This window comes from Equus asinus, chromosome 14, assembly GCF_041296235.1.
Source record: "Equus asinus isolate D_3611 breed Donkey chromosome 14, EquAss-T2T_v2, whole genome shotgun sequence".
Lineage (NCBI taxonomy): Eukaryota > Metazoa > Chordata > Mammalia > Perissodactyla > Equidae > Equus > Equus asinus.
The window spans coordinates 29,780,084-29,796,388 of record NC_091803.1 but is presented as its reverse complement, the minus strand read 5'-3'; the positions used below and the strand labels follow the sequence as shown (position 1 = coordinate 29,796,388).

The following is a 16,305-nucleotide window of genomic DNA, read 5'->3' as shown; positions in this document are numbered from 1 at the left end:
TTACCCCTTCTTCTAGAAAAAGCTCCCTAATTTTCCGTGGGAACACTCCATTGGAATATAATCCCTGAGGGACTACCTATTCCTGGCCAAGGAAGGGCAACATGACCTCAGTTGGCCCAACCAGACACTCTCTTCTTAGAATCTGAATCTTCAGCTGAGTCATCCAAAACTGAAGGGGAAACACAAACAGAGAACCAAACAACAAAAGCAGTTGGAGCCCACGTCCCTACTGAAGAATGCAGGCAAGACTGGCCATTAGCTCCTGCTGCCTGCATAACCAGAGCTTCCCCAGTTCTGTCTTTTCCGAGACCTGGTTCTTTGGCTTTCTCATAGATTCACCGACTCTGCCATGAACTTAAACTCGCCATAAACTTATAGTCTCCAATAAACTTAAGCTGGGCAGAGTTGTTTCCTATTGCTTGCAATCAAAGAACTTTATCTGATGTCCCATTCAAGCAAGGACTAGGACTCTATGAGGCTCAACAAACTCTTAATCCACTTTCCCTTCTCCCCTTGGCAAGGAAAGTGTGTTAGCTATCTATTGCTGGGTAACAAATTATCCCCAAAGTGGTTTTAAACAATAAACATTTATTATCTCATAATCTGTGTGTATCTGAAATTCAGGAGCAGCTTTGCTGAGTGGTTCTGGCTCAGGATCTTTCATGAAGGTCGTAGTCAAGATGTCAGCCAAAGTTGCAGTCATCTGAATACTTGACTGGGGCTGGAAGATCAGCTTCCAAAATGGCTCACTTGCTTGTCTCACGTGGTAGGAGGCCTCAGTTCCTTGTCACATGGACCTCTCCATAGAGCTGCTTGAGCATCCTCATAATGTGGTAGCTGGCTTCCCACAAAGTAAGGGATTCAAGAGAACAAGATGGAAGCCATGATGCATCACTAGTCAGCCCTATTCAATGTGAATACCAGGAGATAGGGATGACTGGGGGCCGTCCTAGAGGCCGGTTGCCGCACGGGGCCTAGGAGCCTTGCAAAGGGTTTCTGTAGCCAGCTGCCTTTTGCTTTAGTTATTCCTACTCACCCCAAGAACATCATCTCATTCAGAAACCTGCAGACAATGACTTACAAATAATGGGCAGAAGGACATGAATAAGAAGAAAAAGATGCAGAATAGGCAGGGTGAAGGTCTCCAGCCCAAGCACCAGCTGTGGAAAACTGAAAAAGAGGAAGAGACAACCTTTAGAGAAGGGAGACACAGGCTGCCCCAAGTCGAAGGACAAAGTGTACTACAAAACATAAGCGCTCACCAGCGGCAGATGAGTAACTTCTCCCCTCACAATCCCAAAGAAAGTCTGACGTCCAGTTCAGCCTTGCCTGTGTCAACCATCCTTTATTGCTCCAAATCCACCCTGGGCCTGAGAACTGGCATCCATGAGCCCAGGTTGCTGCCAAGCTCTTACAGGCTGAATTGTGTCCCCTCAAAACTCCCATGTTGAAGCCATAACCCCTGGACCTCAGAATGTGACTGCATTTGCAGACAGGGCCTTTAAAGAGGTGGTCGAGTTAAAACGAGGCTGTCATGGTGGGCCCTAATCCAATCTGACTGGAGTCCTTTTAAGAAGAGGACATTTGGACACCTAGAGATACCAAGGGCACGCATAGAGGAAAGACCATGTGAGGACACAGCAAGAGGGCCACCATCTGTAAGCCAAGGAGAGAGACCTCAGGAGAAATGAAAACTGCCAACACCTCATCTTGAACTTCCAGCTTCCAGGACTGTTAAGAGAACAATTTTCTGTTGTTGAAGCCACCAGTCTGTGGTCTCTTGTTATGGCAGCACAAGCTGACTAAAACACAAGGCCTCTGGACTATTCTGTGACCCAGCTCCCAACCTCTGCTGTGTAATGTGGTGTCAGAACCAGACATGCGGCCTTCCCTTCCAGAGTCAAGGAGGTGAGACGGAGCTGGGCTTCCCTGGCCAACTGACGAGGACGGGCCTGTTGTGGAGCCATAAATGCACTTGTACACCCAGAGACTCTGGCTCCACTCTGGGATCCTTCCACAAGCTTCCTGATGGTCCCAGGCCTCCTTCTCCTCCCCTCTGAAGGCAGTTTCCGAGTTACAGGTTCCAAGGGCCACCTCCACTGTCCTGCACATATTCTCTCTAGCTGGAAAGCATCTTCTGTATTCGTTCCCGCACTTCCTTTGGTCCCAAGGACACCATCATTTCAGCTACAGGGGGTCCTTGCTAAGAACAAAGAGAAAAGATCATCTTATTTCCTTCAACTGCCTAAGGAACTGATGCCCAGCCTCAGTCTGCAGAAGTTATGCCCCAGGCCAGCCCCAACACTGCTGCCTACATCCCAAGGAGCAGAGATAACATTTCATTTCCTTTAATTACTGCAGGTGAGCATGGGTCCCCGAAGCCTGTCTTTCCTGTGTGGATATGTCTGTTATCCCCAACCCATTGCCAGCTCCACGCAGGGAGGGGGCGTGAGCGTTTCAGTCACTACTGTATCCACTGCGCCTCGCAGGGTACTTTCATACAGCAGATACTCAATAAATACTCTGTTGAATGATGAATGAGGGGAGTGATCATGTTTCATTCTTTGAAACCCCAAAACTGAGCTTAGTGCTTGCGTTAAATGTTATTTGAATGGCTAAATGAGGGGTTCCGGGGAACAGTCCAGCCCATCTGCCCGCCTCACCAGCTGTCCACTGAGAGCCACTCGGAGGAGCTTCATCACGTTACTGTGTTTGGTACCTTCCAGACCTTCTGACAGCTTCTTCAGTTCTCCATTCAGCACGTCCTGAGTTAAGCTCGTACCAGGTCCTTCTAAAAGTCTAGAAGAGGGCCAGTGCATAAGGCCTGCACAGGCCAATGGCAAGTGGGTAGGAGGGAGGTTATCAGTCAACTACAACATAAGCGGCACAACCAGCGTTCAAGCCTGCGGGGAAGGGGAGGGAGGGGATATCTACTCCCCTCATCCCCATCTGAGATGGGGAAGAAAAAAACCCGCCAAGGGACCTTATACACATAATCCGAGCAAGTGGGTGTAACACAGGGAAACTGAGAGGGTACTGTAATAAGAGGATTTATTAATTGCTACCTCTGTGTCATGTAATCTCTATGCTTCAGTTTTCTCACCTGTAAAGTGGGGATGATAATAGTGTCTGTACCTCACAGGGCTATGATGGGGCTTGGTTAAAACTTGCAAAGCCCTAAGTACACTGCCTGGACAGTAAGTACTCAAAAGTATTAGATGTAACATTTCTATAAAAAGTTAAATATTAGCTAATATTTATTATATCCAAGAGCTCGGAGAGATTGCTCCAAACTCTAAAAGAAACTTAGGAATATATTAGACATAGGATGGAAGAATGAAGCCCTCTAGGAAATTATCTGAAACACAGCTTCAAGATTGGTGGGAGAGGGACTTCTGGAGACGTGGCACAGAAGAGCAGAAAGAAGTCAGGACACCCCAGCTCCAGCTCCACTAATGGTCCTGCTACCAACTTGCTCCAATCATTATTTGCCCACAAATTGAAGCATTTAAGCATCTAAAACTCAATGGGCCAGCAACCGTTCCCCACTTTCCCGGCAGTCCGGCTGAGATCCTCTCCCCAAAGCATGTTTGAGTTTCAAGAGAAAGTCTCCATTCAGTTAGAGCTGGACTTGCAAACATTTTGTCCCAGCCCTGACTCTGAGTTAGACCAAGAGGTTGGGGGCGGGGGAGTCTATTCCACAGCCCCTTCCCAGTTCCCCTAAGTTATAGTGGAGACTCCATATCGGACACTGAAGAGGGATTGAGGCTGGAGAGCTTCACTGGTGCAGATGATCCATGATGCCAACTCTGACAACACCTGCTCACACGGGGTCCAGACATCTCCATTCCAAAGGTCAGCTTAGTGTGGAGCCCTACCAGCTCAGGGAATTGAGCTCAGAAATAATTTGAAGAAACAGACGTTTAGTGCAGATTTCCTTACTAACAGCCAGTATTTGAGCAACTGAGTTTCAACCTGAGATAAAAGTTAACTTCTCATTGCATCATTAACTAGGCCCGTGATCACTGTTATTCACAAAATGGAGGAGATGAAATACTGAAAATACAAAATGTAAGGTGGGAAAAAAGAGACACTCTCCTCAATGTCACTGTGGGGAAACAGGCTGCCAAGGAGCTGGGGAAAGAATGACAGGCCCCAGGCGGCCAACAATGGCAGCTCAGGACACGTCAGAGTTGGCCCAGAGCTCGGCACGGGCACAGGAGGGAATTCTAGAGATCTGGCAGCTTTGGAACATTTGGGCATCAGTTTTCCTGCCTTCAGTGGGAGCCCCAGAGTGTCTCTGAAACCTAAGCCCATGGCAGGGATGGGGAGGCAAGACATGAGTCTCAGGGAATTAGAACTAATAGCCCCTATTGTGGAATGTCCTAAATTAAGGAAGTATTATTATTAGTCACAGTAGCTCTTAGGAATTTATCCTGATGACATACTTGCAAACATGCTTAAAGATGTCTATTCAAGGTTATTCATTGCAGCACTGTTTATAACAGCAAAATTTGGAAGCAATCCAAATGTCTATTAATAGGAGACAAGTTAAATTATGGTAAGGTGGTATAATAATGGAATAGGTATAGTGGCAGAAAAGAACGAGGCTGCTCTCTAGGCACTGGACAGATGCAAAGATATATTGTTAAGGGAAAAAAATAACCCAAAAGGACACACAACAGTGTTACTGTCTTGTACGTTTTGTTTAAAAAGGGAGAAAACAAGAAGGATCATTTCGATATAATTAGAAATAGTAACATACAGAGGGTACTGGAACTGGGCAGATGGGAGACAAGGATTAAAAACAGGACTCCCAATATATACTTTTTAAAATAATTTCTAGGTTTTAAACCCAAGTTTAAGAGGTTTAATAATCAAGATATTAAATTTAAAATTTGAAAAATTATAAAAATGGCGTTATACGTACATATCCTTGAATACGCAGACATTTCATAAAACTGCTAAGTGTGGCTGCCTTTTTGTTCGGGGCTGGCACAGGAGGGAAGACTGACTTGTTGCTACAAAGCCTCTCGTACCATTTGTATTTTTCGCCACATGCACGTATTCTTACCTCTTCAAAATGTGTATTCTAATAAAATGCTGAAGGTCGCTAGGTATCAGCCCTGTCCAAGCACTTCACATGAAGGAGAAGCAACAGAGAACATGACCAGACAGATGGGCTCCAGACCCAGCCTGCCCGAGTCTGAATCCTCGCTCCTTCAACTTACTAGCGGTATCATTTTAGACAAGTTACTTAGCCTCTCTGTGCCTCAGTTTTCTGATCTGTAGAATGGGGATAGCCAGCCCTGATGGTCTAGTGGTTAAGATTCGGTGCTCTCACCACTGCAGTAGGTTCATTTCCCAGTCAGAGAACTATACCACCTGTCCCCCTTTTGTCATACTGTGGCGGCTGTTGTCACTGTGATGCTGAAAGCTATGCCATCACTATTTCAAATATCAGCAGGGTCACCCATGGTGGACAGGTTTCAGCAGAGCTTCCAGACTAAGACACAGGAGGGAGAAGGACCTGGCCACCCACTTCTGAAAAAATTGGCTATGAAAGAAGCCCTATGAACAGCAGTGGAGCATTGTTTGACACAGTGCTGGAAGGTGAGAGGACGGTGCAAAAAAGACTGATCAGGGTTCTCCTCTGCTGTACACAGCATCGCCAGGAGTCAGAAGCAACCTGACAGTGCTAAGAACAAAAAAAATGGGGATAAACTGACCAAAGGGGAGAAAATATTTGCACATCATGTATCTGACAAGGGGTTAATCTCTATAATGTATAAAGAACTTGTACAACAGAACTACAAAAAAAAAAACCCAACCCAATCAAAAAGTGGGCAGAGGATACAATCACTTTTCCAAAGAAGATATACACATGGCCAATAGGTACATGAAAAGATGTTCAACATCACTAATCATCAGGGAAATGCAAATCAAACTATACTAAGATACTACTTTACACCCGTTAGAAGAGCTGTAATAGCTGAGACAAAAAAAATGTTGGAAAGGTTGTGGAGAAAAGGGAACCCTCACACACTGCTGGTGGGAATGCAAACTGGTGCAGCTACTATGGAAAACCACATAGAGATTTCTCAAAAAATTTAAAACAGAAATACCATACGACCCAGCTATCTCACTACTGGGCATTTATCCAAAGAACTTGAAATCAACAATTCAAAGAAACTTATGCACCCTTATGTTCACTGCAGCATTATTCACAGTAGCCAAGACGTGGAAGCAACCTAAATGCCCATCAACTGATGAATGGATAAAGAAGATGTGGTGCATATATACATCGGACTACTACTCAGCCATAAAAAAGGACAAAATCGTCCCATTTGCAACAACATGGATGGATCCTGAAGGTATTATGTTAAGCGAAATACGCCAGACAAAGATAAATACCATATGATTTCACTCATTTGTGGAAGATAAACTTACAGACAAAGAGAACAGTTTAGTGGTTACCAGGGGGAACGGGGATGGGGGGACACAAGGGGTGGAGGGGCACACCTCATATAGTGTCTGACAAATAATGATGTACAACAGAACTTTCACAATGTTATAAACTATTATGACCTCAATTAAAAAACTAAAAAAGAAAATGAGGATGGTAACAATACCCACTGTAGGGTCTCACTTGCTCAGCCATCGCCTGCATGCCCTAATGTAACCACGTGTCTTCCCGGCCTCCTTCAGGGTGCGATGCCAACCATCTGGTACTATAAGGATCCAGGGCCTGGCCAACCCAGATCGGCTGTCTCAAAGAACAGCACATCCTGAAGGAACACAGGGCCCTTCCATGTGAGCTACTGGTCCTTGGAATGCTGGCCATGTGATGACAGTCCCTCCCAGCAAGCATGTGGCCTTTGTTCCCCTGCCTATGTAAACAACCCTGTCTCTGTTAGTGGTAGCAGTGAGCAATTCAGTCCAGCCGGCTGCTCCTGGACTCCCTGTATGTAAGTTCCCAAAACGCTTATGTCTTGTTCGCTGCCTCTGGGTCTTCCTTCCGTCTCTCCGCTACCTACCCTTCGCTGCTCGCACAGTTGGGTGTGCAGTCAGACACCTACTTTATTAGGCTGCTGTGAATTTAAGTGTATATACATGCCCCCCCCCACATATATGTATACATATATAATGTATATAACAGCGTATTGCAAGCATGTATGTAAGCAAACACACACATAAGTATTTGCTATTATCTAATTTAATCTTCGCAACAAAGCTGGGAGGTGAGTAAATGGACATTTGTAGGTTTTGCTGTTCAGCATCCATCCCCCTTTCTCCTGACACCAGTGCCCTAAATCTCCCTTGGGAATTACCCACTGCCCATTCTCAGTCCAGAGGTTGGGGGTCCATGCAGGGCCCCCATATGACCTAACCTAAGCTGATCAGCACATCCCATTCCCCAGACATTAGTGACTGGTTCAGGGACAAGAAAACCAGGTCAATCAGGCCCCAGCAGAGTTAAACTCAAGACACGGCTGGAGCTGTAGGCTGAGGTTTGAGGTCGGGGCGGGGGGGGGGGGCTGCTGAGCTGTCTTACAACCACAGTGAAGACTGGGAGAGAGGCTGCTAATGACCCCCAGTATCCTTTCTCCCTTTTGTATGTAGTAATGAAATTTTTAGCCAGTCACACAGCTGCCAAGTTAAAAAGCTATGTTTTCCAGACTCCCTTGTAGCTTGGCATGGCAATAAGACAGGCACTCTAGCCAGAGGGATCCACGCAATAAGGCAGCTGCTCTAGCCAGAGGGATCCAGGTGGAAATGAATGTCTAACTTTTAAGTCTGGTTCTTGAAGGGAAGGAGAGTGCTGTCCCCCTCCCTTTTTCCTCCTCCCTCCTCTGGCTGAATTGAGGACGGTCCATGAACCACCATGGACCATGTGGACAAGAGCAAAACCTAAGGATGGCAGGATCCTGGAGACATGGAGAAAAGCTGGTCAGCCCTTCACTCTCTGCTCGGACTGCTAGGAAAGGGGGAAGACTTCTGTCTGGAAGAGGATTCCACCCCCCCATCCATGTGATACAGAGCCTCTGCAGAAACAGCAGCCAGCATGAAGGAGCGTGGGGCAGAAAGTCAAGAGGACAGAGAGAGAAATTAGGTCTTGGTGACATATTTTTGTCCCTTGCATTAAGAGGGCCTCAAGTCAGCCCTTCTTCCAGCCTCTGGAATTACACAGACCAATCATCCCCATCTTGCTTAAGCCAGCTTTGGTTATGTTTCCTGCCCTGTTACTGTTATAGTAAGGACTAGTATCATCTCCACCTTATCGATGAGGAAATGGAAGCTCAGAGATGCAGTAACTTAGCCAAAATGAAGCCCCCTGGGGAGGAGAAATAGCTGGCTAAGTGGTGGAGCTGGGATGGAACCCAGCTGGGTCCAACAGCACAGCCTGAAGGTACTGCTGCTTCCGGGAGAGCCTGGGCTCCTCTGGGTAAGCCCTCCTACCACGAGAGCCAGAGCATATCGTCTCGCCAAGAACCTCTTCACCAGCCACAGGGTTGTGCTGCAGGCCCGACAGCCAGGCCCTGGAGTAAAGGGCGCCCTGGGAGGGAGAAGGGAGGAGGGTGCATAGCCTTGAGCTCGGCCTGTGGGAACTCACCCCAGCACGCGCTTGGCAATCACATCCACCTGCTCCGAGATGGCACCCAGCTGTGCTCGATCCACAGCTGGGCGAGTCCACAGGTAGGAGTGTGCTGGGGAGACCAAATCCTGCAGGCGGCAAATGTGACCCTGGGGGAAGAGGCAGTTACCGACAGCACTAGGGACCAGGCTCTGACACACCAGAAGGGGGAGCCACCCACTCCCTCAGTCTCCCAGAGCACCGGACCCCACACCTGTCTCAGCAGGATGATTCTCTCTATATAGGCTTGGTCCAGCACGTCCCTGTCTTGCAGCTGGTTCCCAAACGCCTCCTGCACGAGAGTCTGTAGCTTCCCCACCAGCTGGCGCCGCTGGGTCTCACTGCTCACCAGCCGACGGAGATGCAGCCTGGAGCAGAAGCTCAGGGACTCAGGGATTGTCCTGCTGCTGGCACCTCCAGCCTACTCAAACCCTCTCCCTCCAGGGAAGCGGGCAGAATTTGAAGAGTGACACATTTTGTGGGCTGTCCCTCCCACAGCCTTGAAGCAGGATTCCCTTCACACTTATAGAAGGAAAGGGAGCTGGCCGAGGTCTGAAACATGCAGCCTGAGAGCCCCAAGCAGTCCAGAGCCACGCTGTCTTCACTGCTCTTTAAAACAGTCACTCACCTTTAAATCGGCAGGAGATCACATAAAAACAGAGATTTCTGGCTTCTGTGGGGAAATCAGAAGATCCGCCTGCAAAGGGCCCTCATTCCCCACACTTCAACTGGCTGGAGCAGAGGGAGGCTGCCCAGCTTAGGCTGCCACAGTGCTCCAGTCTGCCAGTCCTTCCACTCTCCGGGGTCTCTCACCCGGCCGGCCTCTACAGGCACTTGTGTTTACAAAGCAGAATCTCGGAGTGTCTGCCTCCTCACATGTCTTAAAAGCGTGGGGCTCTGACACAAAGGGGCAGAGGTCAAGAATATGGATTTCTAGGATTTAGAGCCATGGGACAGTCTAGAGGGCAGAGTTGTCTGAATTCAGGGCTTACAGTTAAAAACTTCAGGTTTTCTTGTCAGCTCAAATTTTCACCTTTACAGAATTCTTCTAACTGCCTTGTTCCTTCCTTCAGAAGCAGCAAAGCCTTTAAGATTTCAACCCTCCAAACAGCCCTGTCAGTCCTTGGTCCCCAGCAGGGGTAGAAGAACTTGAGAGCGCGAGCATGAGAGAGAATGTGAGTGGCACAGGGCTGAGGCCCATTTAGTAGGCATGTGGCCCCTTGTCCCTGGCATAGAAGAAAGGCAGGCAGCAAGGGGTGGGTGCACATCTCATGGGCTCTGCAGTTGGACAGGCCACGAGTGAAGTCAGCCCTGCCAGGTGTTTGCAGCAAGTTACATAACCATTCGGAGCCTCAGGATGCTCATCTGTAAGGCAGGGCTTCCCTCAAAGGGAGCTGTGCAGATTAGATGAGGGACCATCTGTAAAGTCCTGAGCAAAGGCCGGAATTGCCCCCATACCCGGGAGCTGGCGACGGGCAGGGGTCTGAAGAGAGGCTTCAGCATGTCACAGAATGGAAGGATGAGACCCTCCAGGAAGCCATCTGGAGCACAGACTGCCCAAAAAAATAATGATTTTTCTTAACTCCTTTAAGAAAAATCATGTGAAATTGGTACTGAAACTGTTCCTAGGACTCTTTAGTAGCTAGATGAGATAGCAGGAAAAAAGAAATCAAGAGACCCAGTGGCCATGCTGGAGATGTAAGGAAGGTCCAGGGCCTGGGACACAGTAAGTGCTAAATAAATGTCAATTACTATTACAACGTCCACCACACCACTAGTACCACTGCTGCCATGACACTACCGTCACTATCTTTACCACTGTAACCGAAATCATCACAAGAGGGGCTTGACGACAGAAACATCTAACTAAGGACAAGAGCTTTAGCTGCTTGAAAGCTGTGGGCATCAGTCCTAGCACTGCTCCTCTCTCTGATCCACACTAAGCAAAAGCCCACGCCCATCTTCCTCTGGCCACCCCACGTGCTTCAGGGAGCACTGGAAAGGGCCACGAAGTATCTCCCCTGTCCTGACCCCCTTCCCCGAGAAATCGCTTTCCATATAATAAGAAAGGCAGAGTACAAGTCGATCTGCGGTGCATGTTGCATTCGCTCTCGAATGCCCCATTCAAGAGATGCCTGCCGTCTGCTCTGTGACTGGGGCTATTAACTTCTCTACATCTTGGTTTCCTCTCATGTAAAATAGGGCAAAATTATACAACTGACCTCACAGGTCTGATGGGGGAAGTAAATGAAGTAACATCCTTAAAACACCCGCAGTCGATGTGAATTCCCAGGACCCACGCAAGTAAAGGACGGAAAAGAGCCTGTCCCCAAACCAGCATTCAGGAGAAGGCATCAACCAGTCCCTTGCCCCCCAAGCACAAACCTGTCCGCAGCCTTTACCACCAATGCCCTCTGACCGAGACATGTCGACAGTGATGAGAACTGTAACTGCATTTGGGGGTTTGAGTGAAGAACTACTTGAAATACAAACTAGACGCCATGAGACAGTGCTCACTCACTGTGGTGGCTGGGTGGGGGGAGCAGCCGATTCTGAAATGAAGTGGCTCCTCCCCAGGCTTTGGCTGTTAACAGAATCCATGCAAGTCACAGTAGTGATAAAAACAATAGCTACCATTTATCGAGCACTTTCCATGTGCCAGGGACTGTGGCAAATACTTTGAGGCAACATTTAATTTAACTCTTAACAAGTGCACAAGGTGGGTACTGTATTAGCCCCATTTTAGAGAAGAGAAAACAGGCTTGAAGAGGTTAGGCGACTTTCCTGTGGTCACATAGCATTAGAAACTTGAGCACACAGTCAAAATCAGGTGTGTGTGACTCCAGGGCCCACAAGACTCTCTGCCACAGGGACCCAGTACCAGCAAGCAAGCCCTTTTCTACCCAGCACTCTCTGGTCCCCCACTCACCTGTTGAATTCTGGGAGCTTCTCCAGGTCTAGCAAGGCTGAGTGGCAGGTGATCCGGGTCAGGTCAAACTGTGTTATCAGCTCTGACAAGGTCCTGCCCATCTGGTTCTCTGCAAGTGAGGGAAGCTCAAGCTCTCAGCTCCCTTCCTCAGGCCCTCCTTCCATTCTGAATCCCAAGGGCAGCCGAGCGAGCACACACGGGCTCCCCATTCCACTTTAACCACAGGCATTCAACTTCTAGCTATTTTATATACCAAAGGCCCAAATAAGCTTTCATTGGCAGAAAGGGTTCTGGCACTAAGGAAAAAGAAGTCTGAAAACAATCAGGCTGAGCCCGACTCCACTGCCCTCAAACACGTGAGCTGCAAGAGCAGCACGCGCCTGCCTGGCTGTACCCCGGAGATTCTGATTCGACTGGTCTGGGATGGGGTCTGAGCATAAGTGCGGTTTTCAAGCTTCCTGGGTGATTCCAAAGTGCAGCCAGAGCTGAGAACCACAGTGCTGGGCGCCATTTCTCATGAGGAGCAGCTCTGTCCCACACAGTCAGCAGGCATCATGGGCAGGCAGAGGCCTAAAGTGAGCCTCCGCCATGTCCCATACTAGCTGTGTGACTCTAGCAAGTTACTTGACTTCTCTGAGCCTCGCAATCCTCTTACAGACAGTGGGGAGAATAAATCCTTACCTTTCAAGCATATTTGAAGGATTACATGAGGTAAGGGCAGAATAAACAGTAAGCAGACTATTATTGCCACATTTTCAGAAACCCCTTTCAGAAAGAAGTCATTCTTTTTAGTGCTTCTTTAAGATCTGGCCTCTAAGTCTTGGGCCAAGGGTAATGGCTCAGCCTGGACTAAACGAGGTCATAGCAATCCTGGTGATCCTCCCAGAGCACACACTTGCAGGAGCAGGCCTGTAACTGTACCATCAGAAGATCTGTAAGTTTTCTACTTATTGTGAGGCAGATACTGTGCTGGGTGCCTCATACTCATGAGCTCAGTGGATCCTAACTTAACCCTGAGGTAGACGCTTATCCCCATTTTAAAGATGAGGCAACTGAGGCTCAGAAACCATAAGCTCCCTGAAGTCAGGGGTTACAGTATCTTATTCACTTTTGTAGCCCCAGCCCCACTGTAATATAGTGTCTGCCTCAATAAACATTTGTTGAATAAAAGAATGAACTCGTGCAAGTTTATGTAGCTGGCAGGTAGCACAGCCGGGACTGAAGCCCCGGTGGGCCTGAACCAATGCCCTGACTCCTCGCTGCAATGGCCCCACCAGGAGCTCTCAGGTGAGTAGGTACCTGCAAACCCGGAGCCACAGTTGGTGATGATGTCAAGCAATGCATCCGGCAGGAAGCCAGCAGCAGCAAAATGCTCCAAGAAAATGTCCCCTTGCCTCTTGGAGAGCTTGCTGCCATCCTTGTTGAGGAGCAGGGGCAGGTGGGCGAAGTGAGGGGGTGACCAGCCCAGGGCTCGGTAGAGGAGCAGGTGCTTGGAGGTGGAGACCAGCCACTCCGAGCCCCGCAGCACGTGGCTGACACCCATGTGGTGGTCGTCCACCACACAGGCCAGGTGGTACGTAGGGAAGCCATCACTCTTCAGGATGACTGGGTCCCCCTCCACAGTGGCCACATCATGCCGATTCCAGCCATATACCAGGTCCTGAAAGGCTGGGGCCTCCTCCTCCAGACGGAAGCGGATAGCAGGCTTGGGGTCCTTGGCCAGCTTCTGGGCCACCTGCCCTGGGCTCAGGTTCCGGCACCGATTGTCATATCTGTTGGGAAGCAGAGCAGCATAGCAGGCAAGAGTACTGGTGATGGGCATAATCCTACCTGCGCCTCTGATAGCCATATGATCTGGGACAAGTCACTTACCTGTCTATTTCTTCACTCTTGAATGGGGATAACGAAAAGGCTGTTGTGCGGGAGAACTAAGTGAGATAACACAGTGTGGCAGGCACTTATGTCTGCCCACCTACCAGCCTCTCCCCCTTCCTGCTAACGAGGAAATGACAAAATGCCTAATCCAAGAGGTTGAACCAGGATTGGCGCAGCCAATCATGCAATTCTCTTCCCCTATGCTGGTGACCGGTCCAGGCAGGACCAATCTAGTCACTGAGACTCAAAGAAAAGTACGCTCGGTGGGTAGGAGAGGGTTAAGGTTCTGGGAAAGATTTCTTCTCCAAGCAAGAGAGTGAGCCACAAGAGGAAAATCCTTTTAATTCCCCACCTTCCCCCTTCTGTGCTCCTAGATGTCGTTCTGCGACTAGAGAATGCTTGGAGCTGCTGCAGCCACTTACAACTGATGGCGGTGGAGTAGGGGGGCTAGGGAGGCCAAAATAGAGCCCGGACATCTGAAAACTGCTGCTTTTACCCTGGAGACTTCTGCAGAATGAGAAGATACATGTGTGGTTTATGCTATGGCTACTCAAAGTGTGGTCTGTGGAGCCCCAGCATCAGCCTCACCTGGGATTTGTCTGAAATGCAGCATCTCAGGCTCCACCCCAGACCTGCTGAATCAGAATCTGCATGTTAATTAGATCCCCAGGTGATCAGTCTGCACGTTAAAGGATGAGAAGCTCTGGTTTGTCCCTTTTAAACAGAGTATTCCGTTACTTGCTCCCAAAAGCGTCTTAACTGATAAACAGAAGTAACACTTGTAAGCACAGTACTTGACACGCAGCTCAGTGTCCAATCGACAAATGGGTGCATGGATTCCAGCATAGGGCATGAGTGTAACTTTCAAAAATAATCTTCTGTCAATAGACAAGTAGACTGTTTATAGTAAAAAAGCAAGCAGCCGTGAATGTCATGACCTTGTACAAACATCCAAGCCCTTGTCCAAATAGTTCACTGAAACTGGAACTTAAATGTTATGATGCCACTGCCGATGGGAGTGTAAGCTAGCAAAGGGCCATGGACAGTATCCATCAAAGCCATAAACTGACCCCCCATCTAGGAAGGTCTCCAACAAACACACTGCACATGTGCAAAATGACGTGTGTCCACATTATTCACCATAGCTCTTTTATAATGAGAAAAAAATGAGAAATTGCATAAAGGGTCATCAGTAAGGAATTGATTAAGTAAACGATGGTTTATCCATATAATGGAATCCTATGCAAGCATAAGAAAAAATCATGGATTTCTATATGATATAGACTGATCCTCAAGACAGTAAGTGGGAATGTAAGTTGCATAATAAATATAGCGTGTGCTACTATTTGAACGAGGAAGAAAAGAAACAACACGCGTTTATCAGAGCGTGCACTGAATGTCTCTGGAGGAGACACAGAAAATTCTAACACCCGTTTGTCTCTGCAGAGGGTCAGCACTGGGAGAGATCTTTGCATAGCTCTCTCTGGCCACGAGAAAATTTTACTTACTCAAAATAACAAATAACTAAAATTACTTTACATGTTCCTGCCTGAGATCCAATGTGGGAGGCAGCTCCCACATGGCCCCAACGATCCTCACCTCCTGGGATTTCTGCCCTTGTGTCATCCCCTCCCCTGGAGTGCCGGCTGGACCTGGTGACTTCCTTCTAACGAAGAGAGTACGTACAACAAAAGTGATGATGAGATGTCACCTCCTCCACTAGGTTACCACAGACTCTAGCTCTCATCCTAAAGTCTCACTCACTCTCATGCTTTCTCCCCAGCTCGCTCTGAGGAAAGCCAGCTGCCAAGTTGTGAACTGCCCCATGGAGAGGCCCATGTGGCCCTGAGGTCTGCCAACAGTCTCGTGAGAGAAGATGGAAGCAGATCCTCCCGGAGTCAAGGCTTGAGATAAGTGCAAGCCTGACCAAGGCCTTGACTGCAGCTCTGAGAAACCCTGAGCCAAGGGACCCAGCCAAGCCGTGCCCAGACTCCTGACCCAGAGAAACTGTAAGATCAGAAAAGTCTGGGAGTAATTTGTCATGGAGCAAAAGCTAATGAACAGGGGCCAGCCCCATGGCCGCGTGGTTAATTTCACGGGATCTGCTGCAGCGGCCCAGGGTTTCCCTGGTTCGGTTCCTGGGCACAGACACGGCACTGCTGGTCAGGCCACGCTGAGGCAGCGTCCCACATGCCACAACTAGAAGGACCCACAACTGAAAATACAAAACTATGTACCGGGGGACTTTGGGGAGAAAAGGGAAAAATAAAATCTTTAAAAAAATTAAAAAATTTTAAAAAGCTAATGAACACACTCAACTTTGGGGAGGCACAGTGATGGGCTGGGGCTCTCACCGGGGCGTCTGGTGGTTCCTCAGGGCCTCTCTCTTCAGCAGTTCCAGCCGCTGTGGTGAGCAGAAACAGGGGTAAGCAGCGCCGGTCTTCAGCAGAGCTTCTGCAGCCTGGGCGTACAGCTCAAGTCGCTGAGATTGCAGGTAGGGCCCGGCAGGACCGCCCCGGCGGGGGCTCTCATCAGGGGGAATGCCTGGAGAGAATAAGCACCAAAAAAATAGTAACTAAGAGGCATACAGCACTCATTGCCAGGCACTGTTCTAAGCAGTTTACACATATAGTAAAACTCTTAGGCCTCCCGCAAAATCCACGAGGTCAGTACTATTAGGATTTGCCTTTTACAGATGCAAAGCTAAAGGAGAGAGAGATGACGTGCTTGAGGTCAGGCCGCCTGGTGGATAAGGAGTTGGACGGAGGTGCACTGGTTCCACAGTCCACGCTCTTAACTGCACATCCTCTCCAACCATCCTGTCCCTGGGGAGGCAGAAACCAGCCCAAGCCTGCAACAGCTGACT

The 16,305-nt window shown here is 48.7% G+C and overlaps 1 protein-coding gene across 7 annotated transcripts in view; it reads right to left on the bottom strand.

Moving 5' to 3' along the window:
• Positions 1-568: 568 nt before the first annotated feature.
• EARS2 (glutamyl-tRNA synthetase 2, mitochondrial) overlaps positions 569-16,305 on the bottom strand; it is a 23,181-nt gene continuing 7,444 nt past the window's right edge. For 3 of the 7 annotated variants that reach the window (XM_044746710.2, XM_044746711.2, XM_014864736.3), the window contains 7 exons: positions 15,794-15,983; positions 12,864-13,336; positions 11,565-11,673; positions 8,850-9,003; positions 8,615-8,745; positions 2,664-2,799; positions 569-2,203 (listed from right to left, as the gene is read on the bottom strand). In XM_044746710.2, coding sequence (XP_044602645.2) covers positions 2,120-2,203; positions 2,664-2,799; positions 8,615-8,745; positions 8,850-9,003; positions 11,565-11,673; positions 12,864-13,336; positions 15,794-15,983 — 1,277 coding nt within the window. In that variant the 3' untranslated portion in view covers positions 569-2,119. Of the gene's footprint in view, positions 2,204-2,663; positions 2,825-8,614; positions 8,746-8,849; positions 9,004-11,564; positions 11,674-12,863; positions 13,337-15,793; positions 15,984-16,305 lie in introns of all 7 variants that reach the window. The other 4 variants (XR_011494226.1, XR_001401816.3, XR_011494228.1 and 1 more) reach the window with 3 other exon arrangements.